Source organism: Centruroides sculpturatus, unplaced genomic scaffold (genome assembly GCF_000671375.1).
Source record: "Centruroides sculpturatus isolate CEXI.00-Female unplaced genomic scaffold, Cexi_2.0 scaffold917, whole genome shotgun sequence".
NCBI lineage: Eukaryota > Metazoa > Arthropoda > Arachnida > Scorpiones > Buthidae > Centruroides > Centruroides sculpturatus.
In genome coordinates, this window is record NW_019385056.1 from 80,929 (window position 1) to 98,661 (window position 17,733).

At 29.4% G+C, this 17,733-nt stretch overlaps 1 protein-coding gene across 1 annotated transcript in view; it reads right to left on the minus strand.

The window, feature by feature from the left end:
- LOC111634032 (protein SMG7-like) overlaps positions 1-15,462 on the minus strand; it is a 96,333-nt gene extending 80,871 nt beyond the window's left edge. The window contains 3 exon segments of the mRNA XM_023378708.1: positions 4,489-4,520; positions 15,182-15,365; positions 15,446-15,462. Coding sequence (XP_023234476.1) covers positions 4,489-4,520; positions 15,182-15,210 — 61 coding nt within the window. The 5' untranslated portion in view covers positions 15,211-15,365; positions 15,446-15,462.
- Positions 15,463-17,733: the final 2,271 nt, after the last annotated feature.

Below are 17,733 nucleotides of genomic sequence, written 5' to 3' on the forward strand. Positions count from 1 at the left end.
CATGACTTTTTCCTCCACAACTCCACCGAAAGAGGCCTCCCACGCATCATTGGTTTACGCAGAAAAAATAAAAGTCCGATACTTTTTGAACAGACCTCGTATAAAAGCTTTTTTAAAAATTGAGATTTTTAGATACTATTATGGTATTTTATGGTTCATTAGGTACTAGGTCTTTTTGGAGAAAACTATAGTGCCAATTTTGCCCAACAGCATGCTCATAAGAGTATGCTCTTATTTATGTAGACATATCATAACATTTTTTAGCTATTACTTAAAGAATGTTTATCATTTATTTTTATATGAAAACAGTTCTATACCTTTTGTCTTTATATATTCTTTTCAATTGACTTTATCGTCATAAACAATGAAATGCCTTTTAAACTTAAATAATTTGTGTATTTTTTGTTTTTGCAATGTTTAATAATAAAATATAAAAACTAGATTTAAAAGTAGCTCATTTATATTCATTACAAACAAATGTGCATTAAATAATAGATAACATAAATGAATTTGAATGTAATAAATTCAAAAACTTCAAAAAATAATAAAATAAAAATAAATTAAAATTTTTATAAATTTTATCTCCACAGATTATAAATATTAAATATTTTTCCTAATTTTATATGCTTCTAATTAGATGCATTCCTCATTAGATAATTCCTCACAGTTATAAGGAATTAAAGATAACAAATTTTTATTTATTACTTATCAATAATTATGTTTCACATGCTAACAAGAAAAATGTAACATTCTTTCTAAATGTTAAAATTTTAAAATAAATTATCTTATAATACGTTGTTCATCAAAAATTAAGCATGGATCACAAAAATCTAAATAGCATAAAAGCTTAATGAAAATTAGTGTATAGGTATAATTTAGTATGAGAACTTAAAATTATGCAAAATGTATATAAATATGCAAATGAAGAACATTGGGAAAATACCAGCATCTTCCCAGAGAGCACTATTTTTGCTGAAAGGATACTATAGACAATAAAGAACAGAAAACAGAATTGTTATGATGCAAACAGTACATAATCATGTCCCAAAGATGTTTACAGGATTCAGAAAGATGGAGAGCTGTTGGAAGATTGGAAGCTGGTCAATCAATTACAGAAATGGAGAGATTTATTGTCCGTCATTCTGTTATCTCAAGGCTTTGGAGACAATTCCAAACAACAGGAACTATTGTCAGGAGACTTGTCTCATTCACAGATGACAACATTTCGGGATGATCGTTATATACAGCTCCTAGCCAAAAGAAACAGAAGATCATCTGCAACATCTCAACATACTAGCCTCATTTTATCCACAGGAAGACAGTTATCTGTCCCAACTGTTACTACAAGGTTTTACAAGGCGACTATGTCCGTCATATGGTAGTATGTGTGTCTTTAACCTCTAGACATAGACAGGCCCCCTGAACTGGTATCAGAAGCATGTATAGGCTAGACTCTAGAACAGTGATTCCCAAACTTTTTCAATCCACCACCCCCTTTGTTCCATAAAGTTATACCCAATGCCCCCTAATCCATTTTCTCTTGTGTGAGAAAGGATTGGAAATATTCTTAGGAAAACTTTTCTATGAATCTCACACTTTATGCCCTTACTGTACACATTGTTCTCAACATCTGGAAACCATTAAATGCAATTTTTCCTTCCAGTGACCCCAATTTTGCCTTTGGTCACCATTCAATACCCTGCCTCCAGTGTCCCCCTAGATCTACTCATCGCCCACAATGGGGAGTTATTGCCCACTTTGAGAAATGCTGCTCTAGAACAATGAGCTCATATCCTGTTCACAGATGAGTCTAGTTTCTCCCTGGAATCTGACAGTAGGCATATATTGATCTGGAATGAAGATGGAACCTGTTACAAATCACAGAACATAATGAAAAGACATGCTTTTAATGGTAATAGGGGGACTATCTGGGCTGGGTTTTCATTAGATGGAGGTACCAACCTCCATGTGTTTGATTGAGGTACCATTACTTCTCACAGGTATACTGGACCATGTCAAACCTTATGTTGTGCACTCAGAGATAATTTCATTTTAATGGATGATAATGCTCATCTGCATCAAGCAAAACTGGTTGACCAATACCTTTACGAAGAGGAAAGAGGGAACAAAATGAATAGATTGGCCTGCATATTTTCCAGATCTCAATCCCATAGAATGTCTACGGAAATCTCTAGAGAAACATGTTTCAGCTGTCATACTCCTCTGCAAACCCTTGGGAGTCCTCCAAACCACTCTTTTGTGTGAATGGTAATTGCTGTCTTCTCAGTTTTTGCAATTTCTTATTGAAGGTATAACTTGACACTGTCAAGCTGGCATTTAATTCTATATTGACCTCAACATTTGTATTCAAACCTTTTTTTTTTGTATTCACATTTATTGTTACTTGCATTCATCTTATTTTTTCTGTTAACATTCACTTATTTTTTCCTAAATTTATGCAGTGTATACCTTAGTATGTATGTATGTATGTATGTATGTATGTATGTATGTATGTATGTATGTATGTANGGCTGGCTCGAATGAAGCGCAATCAGGAAGAACAGTTTTCGACCACTTTATTGAGCAACTGGGCCCGTATATCGACAATAACGCAGCGAATGTTGACTTCCAAGTGGTCCAACATCTGTGTTTTATCGACGTAGACTAGTGACTTCACATATCCTCAAAGAAAGTAATCCATAGGTGTGAGATCACATGATCGTGGAGACCAGTTCACAGGTCCATTATGCAAAATTATGCGCTCATCGGATGTTTCTGCAATAAATTGTTGGTGTCGCATGCTATTTAGCATGTTGTGCCATCTTGTTGAAACCAAAGCTCTGCCACATCAATACCATTCAACTGAAAAATGAAGAAGTCAGCAATCATGGCTCTAAAAGTGCTCTCCATTGATGGTAACATTCTGGCCGGCATCATCTTTAAAGAAATATGGGCCTATGATTCTACCTGCCCATAAAGCACACCAAACAGTGACTTTTAATGAATGTAAGTTACTCAACATTCGCCATGTTATTGCCGATATACGGCCCCAGTTGCTTGTTAAAGTGGTTGAAAATTGTTCGTCCCAATTGCGCTTTATTCGAGCCAGCCATTGCACCCATATGCCCGAAATCATGTTTAAACACTAATGGCATAAAATTATCTTTTAAATAAAGCCAATACTGTGGCCATTAACATTATTTTTATGTGTTTTATTTCATTTTAAATTTGTATACCTCTAAAAAACACCCTATACTAGAATTTATAGGCATATTTAAATGCACATGAACTTATTGTTTTATTTACTATATAAAAAACTGTAATCGATTTTTATCTAATCTGACTTAATTATTATTGTTCTCTAAAATTTATGAATAATTTATACTTTAATTTTTCAGAAAGACATTACACAAAATTTGCATAATTTTAAAATGAATTAATTTAACAATATTATAATTTTGTATCCTTAAAACATCTGCAGAACTTTCAATAGTATTTTCCAGTAATTTCAAATAATTGTACATGTACATGAAACAGCATATAATTCTTTATAGAATTTCTTCATTCCATTTATCAAAAAAGTTTACATAAATAATGTAACAAATGAATTCAATTGAAGAAATGTAATGGCAGATTTTATATTGAATATTGCAAAAATGGGAAAACTTATACAGTTAAACATTTCTCTACAATGCATTGTAAAGAATGTTTAACTATATAAATTTTCCCATTAACTGTATAAGTTCATGCCATACACTGTATAGTACCATTTCAAGGTAGAACAAGGAAAATCTACAGAAAGAATGGGATGTGATTGAAAGAGAAGATAAATGACTGAAAGGAAGATGAACCAACTAAAGAAAAAATTTTCGGGAAAGTTGTACAAATACTTAGAAAATAGGGAAGAAAGTTCAAAATTTTACATAGACATATTTGCTGGATCCTGAAGGAGGGTCAAGTGACTCTCAAGAAGCAAAAAGCTGCTTCAAAATACACAATGAAGAATTTGCTACTAAAAAACAAACCCTTCTGCTGAAGTTGCATGACTGAATCTTGGAGATGTCAAACAATCTTGATGTGGTTAACCAACTGAAACAAAAAATTTAAGAAAATGGATGGGAAGCTGGATCTGCAAAGGAATTGGAGAATGGGATCAATGTCAAACTTTGTCACTTCCGAAGGTTAATAGAACAGGTTAAAACTAGAGTTAAAATTGCAGCTGATCATTGTTTCAATCATCTCATCTGATCATTAAACAACCTATCTGTACCCAATAAACCTTATTTTAAAATAAATAATGAATTCTAAAACCTTTGAAATTTGTGCAGATTTTTAGGATATATATTATGTTATATTATATTGATATATTAATTAAACTAATTAAAACTTAGTAGTAAAAGTAAACAGAAGAATTATTATTATACAGCTATTAAGAAAGAGGTAAATTTACTATAAATAATCTTTGAATATGTTATAAGAACATTTTACCTGATAATGCTGATTTCAAACTTTCTGCTTCCCTAATTATAGTAAAAGAAAATCTCTATTAATACTATAAATTTAAAAATAAATTCATATATATTTTTAATTTTTATATTATAATAGAAAAATATGTTAAATTCACTTAAAATTAAATTTAAAATTTCTGAGATTCAATGTATATTCAAATTCAAACTTATAAAAATATCTAGAATATCTTTAGATTGTTAAATTTTATTATTTTTGTAATCATATAAAACTTGTCGTAATCTAGTATAATATACGTAAATGAACTGTGTAACAATTATTAACTTGTATATTTCAATACACAAACACTAATTCAATAAAAAATTCAGTTTTAAATCACATAATCTGATATAAAATAAGTAATTTGAATATTTAAATGTATGTTAAAAATAAGATTATTTTAATTATAAAAAGAGTATTCACTAAATGTAAATAATTATATGGGTAACTATTTGTTTCATATGAAAGCATAAAAATTTTAAATATGTAAAGCTGGAAAGATGAAATTGATGCTATAAATGATATAAAAAGAAATTTGAAATATTCTTTTTATAATCATTTTCTGATTAAAAAAAATAATTGCAAATATCATAAAAGTCACTACTATGTACAGTTACAACTTCCAAACAAATAGAAATAAGCAAGATTGAAGTTACACATCACCAGACAAGTACTAAGTAAATGTCATACAATTTACTCAACATCTATATAAAGACTGAATATATTGGCAGAATAAAAATTTTATAAAATTTTATGTATAAGCTATGCAATTCTATATAAAATTATTTAAATAACCAATAGTAATAATCATAGTAAATGTAAGTTTGGTGAATATTAATATATTGTTTAATGTGCAAATTATAAATTGCATTGAAAAATAATATATATAAAATATCATCTTATATTATTTGATGATGATAAATAATATGCAACTTTTTTTACAGATTCATAGACTAAATAATTATCAAATAAATAAGTTAGATATATATTTACAGTACATAACTAAATAGATTAAGAGAAAATGACTAAGTGTTAAGCACTTATTATATTATTATATTTACTTTAAAATATGATGATATGTTCATTTGAATCTTGTGTATTTTGTTGAATTAGACAGTCATAACTTTATTTTCAAGAAAGTTTATAAAATTTCTTGTCATCATTGAATTATTCTTAAAAGATAATTAGAATGGGTATAAAAATTCCTTTAATAAATGCAGAGCTAGGTGATACTTTTTGTTATTAAACTTCTAGAACAATTTGGAGCAGGTTAATAAACATAAAAATATTTTGAAAACAGAATTATCATAAAAACTAACAACAGACATAGGATCAGTGATAAGAATAAAAATATTCAAATTTTAACTATATTGCAAAAGTGCTGGTATTTATAAGAGAATCATTAGAAAGTTTATTGAAAAAACTATGCAATAATATCAGTAGTATTTTAAATGATGTATAGCACAGCAACAACAAACTTAATTTCAAGAAACTTTACAATCAAGTCTCCTTATTATCAAAATTAATAATAATATTGTAAAAAAAAAAATGAAAATTTCAATTGCTTACCTTCAAATTTCATATATCTTAACACCATCATTTCAACAAAATAAAATAAATATGCTTCTTTAATTACCCCTTAAGCCCAGTAGCCAAACTAATAAAGAAGCAGTTTTATTTTTTGTTTAACTGCTTAATTTTTAACTTTATTACACACCTTTAAAACTATATTGTAATTTTTTTTATGTCATTTATATTAAAATTCTTATGTAAATTAAAAATTTTTAATATAATTTTTTCACATTTTACATTTATTCTAATAAATTTTATCAAGTTATTTACATGCAAAAGAAACTTAACAGTAAAAAAATTTTTATTTACAACTAAAGTATATTAATAACAACAGAAGTAACTTTATTTCACTGAAAATATTATAGCTAGTATAGAATCCATTATTGCATTAATCTTTTGTCATACATATTTCATTATCTTTTATTAATACTACATAAACATCAATGAAATATAAGCAAATATTATCTATAAATGGAATTAATTATAAACAGAACTTTGAACATGAGAATTTAAATAAATAATGCTTCAAAAATTTATAACAGGATTTCCATCTGTCACCAAAAAACTGAAATAGAGTAGATATTACAATTTTAACAAACTGAGAGATAAGAATAACCAAATTTATTTTTAAAAAACATTAAGAAAGGGTATATAATAGGTCCAGATATTTAAAAATGATCCAACTATGAAATATTTTATTTCAAAACATTTGCGAAACCTGAAGTTCACAATCACACAAAAGCCTAAATGCTGATATAATATTTAATATGCATGAAACTCAACATTAAATTGATTGTAAAATACTGAGCAAATAAATTTGAAATATAAAAGTTTTGTCTTTTAAAGTTTTTTCATCATCACTTAGGATATATGTTAAAGTCATACCTTGTATAAACATTGTTCTTATATTTCTATTCTTTTACAGAAACAAACTATTAGATATATCAAATTAAGTTTTCTTTCCAAAGTTCTTTAAAGTAACCTTCCAGCAACAAAGCATTAATCAACGTCAACAGAGCTCACAAACCTTATTGTGCTTTGCATGTAATTGCAAAAATCATTACATTACATTTTTAGAGAATTCTACCTGAGGAAAGTCCTAGGACCTAGGTGTAACGTTAGTAACATAATAGTTTTCACAATTACATACAAAGCACAATAAGGTTTGTGAGCCTTTTTTACAAAGTTCTTTAACTTATAAACTGTTTCATCTTATCACAAATCTTTAAGAATAGCCATAAGTTCTTATTCATCTTCACATAGAACATTGGTCATAGAGATTTTAAGCATGTCATAAGGTCTTCAAAATACTGCTGACCACAAGATTATCTGCTAACATATATATAAAAACTGCTAGTTACATCCTATGAACCTATTTTCTTGAGCAAAAACATGATTTGTATTTAGAAAAAGTTCTCTAACAAAGCTGGCCAAGCTAACATCAAACAAAAACTTTACACCTAAACTGAATTTGACAGATATGTTAACAAAGATAAATTAGCAATAATTTTCTTTTCCAGTGAGATACTTGCCATTCATCTAATAAATTTTCCTACTATCAATTTAAATAGTATGCTGTATTCTTTAGCAATATCTGATCAAAGTATAACAGCTAATGTTTTATTTTAGTTTGTTAATATGTAAGTTATTGATATATTTAACTAAATATATACTGGGTGTAGATTCATAACAGAATAGCATGTAGACAAAAACATTTAATCATGCTATATCTTGCTTCTGCTACATATTAGCTAAATAAAAGTGTAGTAATCAGTAGCAGGCTATTCAAATAGCATAGTCAGAAAGATATATGCTTCTTGACCTTCCTCCTCAAGCCAAATTCTATCTCCTAAAGGAGGAATCAGGATGTGTGATGACTATGCAATCAAATAGCAGATTACCAATTACTATACTCCTCTAAATGTGTTTTCAGGTAATATGTAACAAGCAAGACAATACTTTTATTTGCAAGTTACTTTTTCAATTATTTGTAATTTGTTTTTAGTTATCATATTTAATAATTGTATCAGATGAATAAAAATTATATACAATAAAACCTTGCTAACTTGGATCCCACTAACTCAAAAAATTTTTTTCAAAGCAGTAATTTAAAATTTCTTGACAATAGAAAAATTATAATTAACAAGTGTTTTCAATATCCAGAAATCTTTGTGATAGCATTTTGCTGTAGTCAGTTAATAAAGACTGTACATTGCTATATATTGTACTGTTATGAAATTTTTTTCTGTTCATTTCTTGTAAAGAAAAATTCAGCAGTATAATCTCAGTTCATTAAAACTTCTGTATAGAACTGATTGTAACAAACTGTAACATGGTGTCATTTTCAAATCATTGAGAAAATACCCCACTAGCTTGGACTTTTGTAAACTTCAACAGCCTACACCCATTAGTCCAAGTTAGCAAGGTTTACTGTATTTTATAAAACTGTATATTTCTTATACAGTAGAGCATCGATTATCTGACTCATTGGGGACTCGGGTTGGTCGGATAACTGAAAAAATCAGATAACCGAAAAGAATGAAAAAAATACATTATTAGTAAAGTATATTAGTATATCGCTATTAACCTACTTCGCATTGAATTTTCATCGATGTTAAGCCTAACAAATTTTTTTTTTTAAATAATAATCGTCACTATTCTATCGTTAAAAATTATTTTACTGCTCACAGAACAAACAACCACTCATAATTAGAAAATTAGGTATCGTTTAAATAATGGCCTACCTTTCATGGTCAAGCCAGTGTTGCCAGTTAAAATACACAAGAATTTAACAAAAATAATATCAAAGTAGCCAAGACATAGCCAAATATTGTAGCGCCACATCACTAGCAGACATTTGAAATCTACCGACTAGAACGGTTGGTTAACCGATGTGACGGTTAATCGGGGGTCGGATAATCAATGCTCTACTGTATTTGCCAAAATATTTCCATAATTATGCTGTTATACCATTAACAATATCTTGGAGACATGATGAGATCTGTATGGAATTCAGTGTATTACATTTGTTTAAGATATGAAACATTGAAAAGTTAGTGCTTTTACACCAATAACAGCTTTCTCTTGTAATTTTATTATAAGTATTATAAACTTATATTATAAAAGTTCTTCTAAGAAAGAACTATCATAAAGAACTTATAAAAGTAATATAAGTTCTTGAGCAAGGCTACAACCCGCTATGGTCTAGAATGGCAATACTTAAATGCTGCAACAATTGAAGGCTTATGTTAATATAAGTATTATTTTGTAAAGATTGAATATTTATTCAAACAAATCTGCATTATTATTCACTAATATCTAATTTAACCAAATAAAAGAATAATTTCTAAGAGACTTTCTAAAAAATTTGTTTTTTGTTTTCATAATGTTTGACTGATTAGACTTTTGTTTATGGTATTTCAAAAGACATTTAATTTTACTTGATGACCTCATAAGCATGAAAATAAAAATAATGATAATATTCTACAATAATATCAATTATAAATGTAATTATTGAATTCAAAAGTAAAATTGTCATTAGTAATACATGTAAAAAAATCTAGAAAATCATGAAAATGAAATGCAATATTAATTCAAAAATACAAGACAAAAAAAATAATTTAAATATTAATTGAAATAGTACATTAAGAAAAGACTCAGAAATCAGTGTGATAAATACAGTATAAAATAGTGAATTAACTAGTATTTATTTATTTTAGTAAATAACAAAGAATAAAATAAAATAAAAAATATGAATAAATTTAATTTTGTATGAATTTCTAGATTAAAATATTTTATATTTATAAACTTGGTCAATAATTTAAATTTTAACTAAAACATTGTTTTTACCAGATAAATTGAAAAAAACTTAGATTTTAATAATGTAAAACTGAATCAACCTACTTGGTATATGTATATATGCATTTAATACATAATTTGAATATAAGGCTATAATATTAACCACTAATATGCATATACACCAATATAAAGTCAATAATAAATATGATACAAATAACAAATCAACATTAATTATATAGATTTATTATTATATAGATTATCTGTTAATTAATTAGGGAAAATTTATCATTTCTTTTATGAAAAGTAAATTATATAATTTACCATAACATAATGCTAATTATGTTTATATTTTTTAATAGAAGTTTTTAAATGACATAGTAGCTAGACTAATTTTATATCTGTATTTCTGCACAAATAAAAGCATACTCTTATGTGCATCAGATTGTTTTGGCTTATAAGAGCATTACATTGAAGTGTCAATGTAAATTAAATGTAAATGTACAGATACAATAAGTACTCAGTGACATCTCTGTGGTAACCATTATTAAAAATAGAAAAATGCTTTTGATACTACAAGGCTGTTCAAAAAGTATCGGACCTTTGGTTGGCAAAAATACATTTATTGATTATGAGGTACAAAACCCTAATCCCCTTCAAAGTAGTCTCCTTGGTAGTGTATACACTTCTCCTAGCATTCCTGCCATTGCTGGAAACACTGCTGGAACGCATCTTTTGGAATGGCCATCAGCCGGTCTGTCGCATTCTGCACGATGTCTTCTCTCGACTAAAATCAGATTCCTTTTAGCGGCATTTTCAGCTTGGAAAATAGCCAAAGGTTACACGGAGCCATGTGGGGAGAGTACGGAGCGTGACGAACCACAGGAGTGTTGTGTTTGGCGACGAAAGCCCGAATCAGATGCACAGAATGGGCGGATGCGTTATCACGATGGAGCTACCAAGTTTTGATCGACCACAGATCCGGTCATTCGAGTCGCACAGCATCGGAAAGACAACGAAGGACCTCTTGGTAGTACCCCTTTGCGATGGTTTGGCCTTGTGGTGCGTACTCACGATACACCACCCCACGAGAGTCGAAAAAACTGTCAGCATGACCTTGATATCGCTGCGGACCTGCTGCGCTTTTTTTGGCCTCGAGGATCATCCCCGAAAGCCTGCTGAATTTTGCGAATGGTTTACACTTGGGTATCACCAAGACTTTTGGCAAAATTTGATGTAATATCGCTGCTCATGTTGTTCAGTCATTTTCCAACTTAGTGAAATCTGACAAGAGCTCACTATCTGTCCTCACTCATAGGCCGACTGCCAACGACTGGCGCTTCCTGCAGGCAGGAAAAAATTCAGGGTTATGCATGACTTTTTCCTCCACAACTCCACCGAAAGAGGCCTCCCACGCATCATTGGTTTACGCAGAAAAAATAAAAGTCCGATACTTTTTGAACAGACCTCGTATAAAAGCTTTTTTAAAAATTGAGATTTTTAGATACTATTATGGTATTTTATGGTTCATTAGGTACTAGGTCTTTTTGGAGAAAACTATAGTGCCAATTTTGCCCAACAGCATGCTCATAAGAGTATGCTCTTATTTATGTAGACATATCATAACATTTTTTAGCTATTACTTAAAGAATGTTTATCATTTATTTTTATATGAAAACAGTTCTATACCTTTTGTCTTTATATATTCTTTTCAATTGACTTTATCGTCATAAACAATGAAATGCCTTTTAAACTTAAATAATTTGTGTATTTTTTGTTTTTGCAATGTTTAATAATAAAATATAAAAACTAGATTTAAAAGTAGCTCATTTATATTCATTACAAACAAATGTGCATTAAATAATAGATAACATAAATGAATTTGAATGTAATAAATTCAAAAACTTCAAAAAATAATAAAATAAAAATAAATTAAAATTTTTATAAATTTTATCTCCACAGATTATAAATATTAAATATTTTTCCTAATTTTATATGCTTCTAATTAGATGCATTCCTCATTAGATAATTCCTCACAGTTATAAGGAATTAAAGATAACAAATTTTTATTTATTACTTATCAATAATTATGTTTCACATGCTAACAAGAAAAATGTAACATTCTTTCTAAATGTTAAAATTTTAAAATAAATTATCTTATAATACGTTGTTCATCAAAAATTAAGCATGGATCACAAAAATCTAAATAGCATAAAAGCTTAATGAAAATTAGTGTATAGGTATAATTTAGTATGAGAACTTAAAATTATGCAAAATGTATATAAATATGCAAATGAAGAACATTGGGAAAATACCAGCATCTTCCCAGAGAGCACTATTTTTGCTGAAAGGATACTATAGACAATAAAGAACAGAAAACAGAATTGTTATGATGCAAACAGTACATAATCATGTCCCAAAGATGTTTACAGGATTCAGAAAGATGGAGAGCTGTTGGAAGATTGGAAGCTGGTCAATCAATTACAGAAATGGAGAGATTTATTGTCCGTCATTCTGTTATCTCAAGGCTTTGGAGACAATTCCAAACAACAGGAACTATTGTCAGGAGACTTGTCTCATTCACAGATGACAACATTTCGGGATGATCGTTATATACAGCTCCTAGCCAAAAGAAACAGAAGATCATCTGCAACATCTCAACATACTAGCCTCATTTTATCCACAGGAAGACAGTTATCTGTCCCAACTGTTACTACAAGGTTTTACAAGGCGACTATGTCCGTCATATGGTAGTATGTGTGTCTTTAACCTCTAGACATAGACAGGCCCCTGAACTGGTATCAGAAGCATGTATAGGCTAGACTCTAGAACAGTGATTCCCAAACTTTTTCAATCCACCACCCCCTTTGTTCCATAAAGTTATACCCAATGCCCCCTAATCCATTTTCTCTTGTGTGAGAAAGGATTGGAAATATTCTTAGGAAAACTTTTCTATGAATCTCACACTTTATGCCCTTACTGTACACATTGTTCTCAACATCTGGAAACCATTAAATGCAATTTTTCCTTCCAGTGACCCCAATTTTGCCTTTGGTCACCATTCAATACCCTGCCTCCAGTGTCCCCCTAGATCTACTCATCGCCCACAATGGGGAGTTATTGCCCACTTTGAGAAATGCTGCTCTAGAACAATGAGCTCATATCCTGTTCACAGATGAGTCTAGTTTCTCCCTGGAATCTGACAGTAGGCATATATTGATCTGGAATGAAGATGGAACCTGTTACAAATCACAGAACATAATGAAAAGACATGCTTTTAATGGTAATAGGGGGACTATCTGGGCTGGGTTTTCATTAGATGGAGGTACCAACCTCCATGTGTTTGATTGAGGTACCATTACTTCTCACAGGTATACTGGACCATGTCAAACCTTATGTTGTGCACTCAGAGATAATTTCATTTTAATGGATGATAATGCTCATCTGCATCAAGCAAAACTGGTTGACCAATACCTTTACGAAGAGGAAAGAGGGAACAAAATGAATAGATTGGCCTGCATATTTTCCAGATCTCAATCCCATAGAATGTCTACGGAAATCTCTAGAGAAACATGTTTCAGCTGTCATACTCCTCTGCAAACCCTTGGGAGTCCTCCAAACCACTCTTTTGTGTGAATGGTAATTGCTGTCTTCTCAGTTTTTGCAATTTCTTATTGAAGGTATAACTTGACACTGTCAAGCTGGCATTTAATTCTATATTGACCTCAACATTTGTATTCAAACCTTTTTTTTTTGTATTCACATTTATTGTTACTTGCATTCATCTTATTTTTTCTGTTAACATTCACTTATTTTTTCCTAAATTTATGCAGTGTATACCTTAGTATGTATGTATGTATGTATGTATGTATGTATGTATGTATGTATGTATGTATGTATAACCCTATGAAAGTTTTATAAGTTTGTTTAACTGGTTTTGAAAATATTTTCATTTTTGTGATCCATGCTTAACTTTTGATGGCCAGTGTACATTGAATATTTACATGCTATATATTTTATATAGGATCTAGCAGAAAAACAGGCAATTATAAATAGACATTTATTAACTTTTAGATATTTATTAACAAATCTTCACATACAAGATTTCAGACATCATAGATTGCCATTTATGTTTTTAAGATGACATTATGCAAGTGACCTTCATTCATACACTAATACATCTTTGAAGGATATCATGTATAAAACAGTGCAACATATTCTTTATTATGATATTGACTATATGACAAATTTTTGCCTTAAGAGTTTTAAGAGTGTATGAAGAATGTGATATATAAAGACTGTCCACAAAATATTGAAATTCTTAAGGCAAAAGTTTGTTATGCAATCAATAACACACCTAAGAATATGTTGCATCACTCTGCATGACATTCTTCAAAGATACAAAGTGTGTTTGTGCATGAATGAAGATTATTTGCATCATCTTCAAAACATAAATGGCAATCTAAGTTGTCTAAAATCTTGTATGTAAAGATTTGTTAATAAATATTTAAAAGTTAATAAATGTCTATTTATAATTGCCCATTTTTCTGTCAGACCCTGTATTTTTAATATTTTTAATAAGAATTAAATTATCTTATATAGAGAATAGAATATGTTTATATTAAAAAAAATTGAATTCTTTAATCAGAACTACTAAATGACAACTCATTTAAATTTGCTTTAAATACAAATTAGTAAATAAATATTAATTTCTTTAATAAATCCTGAAACAATTTTAATACTATTATATTTAGTACATTTGAAAATAGAGTTAATATACTTAAGAATTAGGAACTGTTTAGAATTAAAATAATCAGATCTTGTTACATCCAGATCTTATTTATTTTAATCTTACTTAAATTAAATGGTTAAATAACACATTTCTCAAAAAATATAAAACAGGTATTAATGTTAAATTTAAAACATACAAGTTAAATATATTATATCTTTAAAAATAACAAAGATATTTTTAAATATTTAAAGGAAATATTTATTTAAAATCAGAATAATTATAGTTGCAAGACTGAGATAAACAAATGTGGAATATGAAACTGATTTCCTTCTAAATGAACTTTAATGTATTTCAAAGGAAAAATTAATGTCTTTATATTTAATAGAACATGACATGTTCCTAGAATGATTCGTTCTTATTTATAATCTTGTATAAATTCTCATATTCATCTTTAACAAACATCATTAGTAGTGGCAAATATATAAATTAATAACAAAACTTGCATATATAATTTTACTATTGAAATAAAAACAAAACATAAATTAATCGTTTGCAGGTAACGTCAGCAAGACCTACTTGATTATTTGTGGCGGCGATGCTTTCATTTTTAAGTAACTGAAATATCTTCCATTTTTATTAAAATCATTTCATTACATTCTTCTTGATTTATTCATAAAAATAATAAGTTTCTCTTATTTCTTCAACGTAGCTCCCACCCTCCATCAAACGAAAATCGTCAATTTCACGAATCACAGCGCCTCTACAAAAAGTTCTTAGATTATTCCTTAATTTTTGAATACATCATTTATTCTATAGATATAATATAACTTATTTTATTACCCAAAATAATCAATTTTATACTATTATTTATTTTGTTAAATAATCGAGATTAATAACTGTAGTAAATAAATAATAGTTAATAAAGAACTGCGTCGTAGCTACTGTAAACTTTCTAATTTCTGTTGATTGATTTGGATCCATCAAGTTAAAATCATATGAAAAACTAAATAGAATATTGATTTGGATTTCTCAAGAAAATTTATCTTGATGTTATCCGAATTTTTTTTATCAAAACAATAATTTAGCTGATTAATCGTATTGTGATATTCGATGTAGTTGAAGACGTGAATGGATGAAGGTGTTCGGTTACAAAATCAAAGTTTTGAATGAATTGATATTTAAATTTTTATTATCTAATTATTTCGATGGAAATATATCCTTGAAGTAGTATGTTGCAGTGAGAATTACTGTGTTTTTTTAATTTCTGATAAATTTTATGGTGGTATATGAGAAATGAATACACTACATGGATAATCCAGGATAATCCAGTTTTAAATGATTGTAATATAACATTTTCATCCATTTTTGTCTTCAATTCGTCTAGCTACGTATATTGGTTCGGAAGTCGCATAGCCGAGGTGCTAAGGCGTCAACTTACCGCTCTGGAAGACCCGGGATTGAATCCGGGCGAAAATAAAGCCTACTAGGATAAGTATCTATGATTGAAAAGGCTAAATAAAGAAGTTGCTAACAAAAAACAACAACGAGTTAAAAACAATTTTAATAACTCAACTGCACATACCTTGATATTAATGTTTTAGTAGAGTGAACTATCTTTAATTCTCTCCCCGCAGAGTGGAATTTCCAAAAATCCTTTCTTAGTAATCATTCTCTTGGCGTACCCTGTGTACCAAATTTCAACTTTCAACGTCTAACCGTTTGGGCTTTGCGCTTATTATTATCATCAATCCATCTTGAGTATAGTACAAGATTCTGTGAAAAAATATCTATATGGAAAAATAAAACATCTAAATTCATTAGGCCACATGCTATAAATTTTGGGGAAAATATCTAGACAATATTAAAAGTACTTAGACCTAGATACAAATTACAAGTATTTAAATTTTGTACCTTGTACTTAAATTGGCAATAGTGAATGTAACAGAAAGGATATTTTAGTTGCAAATCGCCATTTTACCCGAGGCTGCACTATTTTTACTTCTTGTGTATTCGGCACTTTTAAAATTTTACTAAATAACAGGACAAATGACAAACTGGCCGGGACGCAGGGACCACGTCATCAAACCGGGACGTCTGATAAACCTATATATACAGCTATAGCATAAAGTGTTAAGGTGTGAGTGTTATTAGATTTACTTCAAGCTTCTTCATATGCATTATCAGAATCCTGACTGGCCAGTGATACATCTAGATTTTGAAAGTCGAAGTTTTATCTTATTTGCAAACGCCCCTGATGTCTTGTTCCAACAGGACAATGCCTGATCAAATGTAATTCAGAGTATTGTGTCTACTATACCTCTTTTCGGCTTTGCGAAATAACCAGATTTATTGCCTATTAGACATGACTGAAATATAGTCGTTCAGCAACTCGTTCGTCATACTACATCAGCATCTATCGAGAAGAACGTCTGTTTTAAACAGAAGCGGTTTAGTATGAGATACCAGAAATAGCCATCCAGGATTTCTCCCATTCAGTGTTCTGCCATATACAGCCTGTTATTGCTATCCAGGAAAGCACACTAAATACTAAATACAGTCAAACCTCGAGTTACGAAAAATTCGGTTTACGAACAAAATTTTCAACGCCATATTTGCTCCGGTTGCCGTACGATAACTCGGTTTCCGGATAAGCTACTCGGCAACAACCGTCCTCAGACGGTGAACTCCATATTTTTCCTGTGTTATTAAAGAAAGTGAATGGCCCGACCAATCAACGACGGGACTACAGATTCAGACGTTAATGACACCGAGATCGACTCGCGTCACGTAACCAATTATCGATGACGTTTTATTTAATTAATTAATGAATTAAAATTAAAATTGAAATCAAATGAATTGAAACACAATATTTCGGAAAGTATAGATAAAGTATGATACTTGTCGGTCCTAATAGATTTGATTATATTTCATCTTGGCAGTCAGAGTTGAATCTCTATTTATAGCATTTCTCTGTAAAGTGTTAGTTTCGGTTTCAGTTCCGTTACCGGTGAGGGAACATTTTTCTTTTAATACTATACGTATAGAATAAATATAGGTATAGATATAAATAAATATACTGTATAACATAATATTGCCTTTATGCATGAAATACAGTTAACAAGATAAAA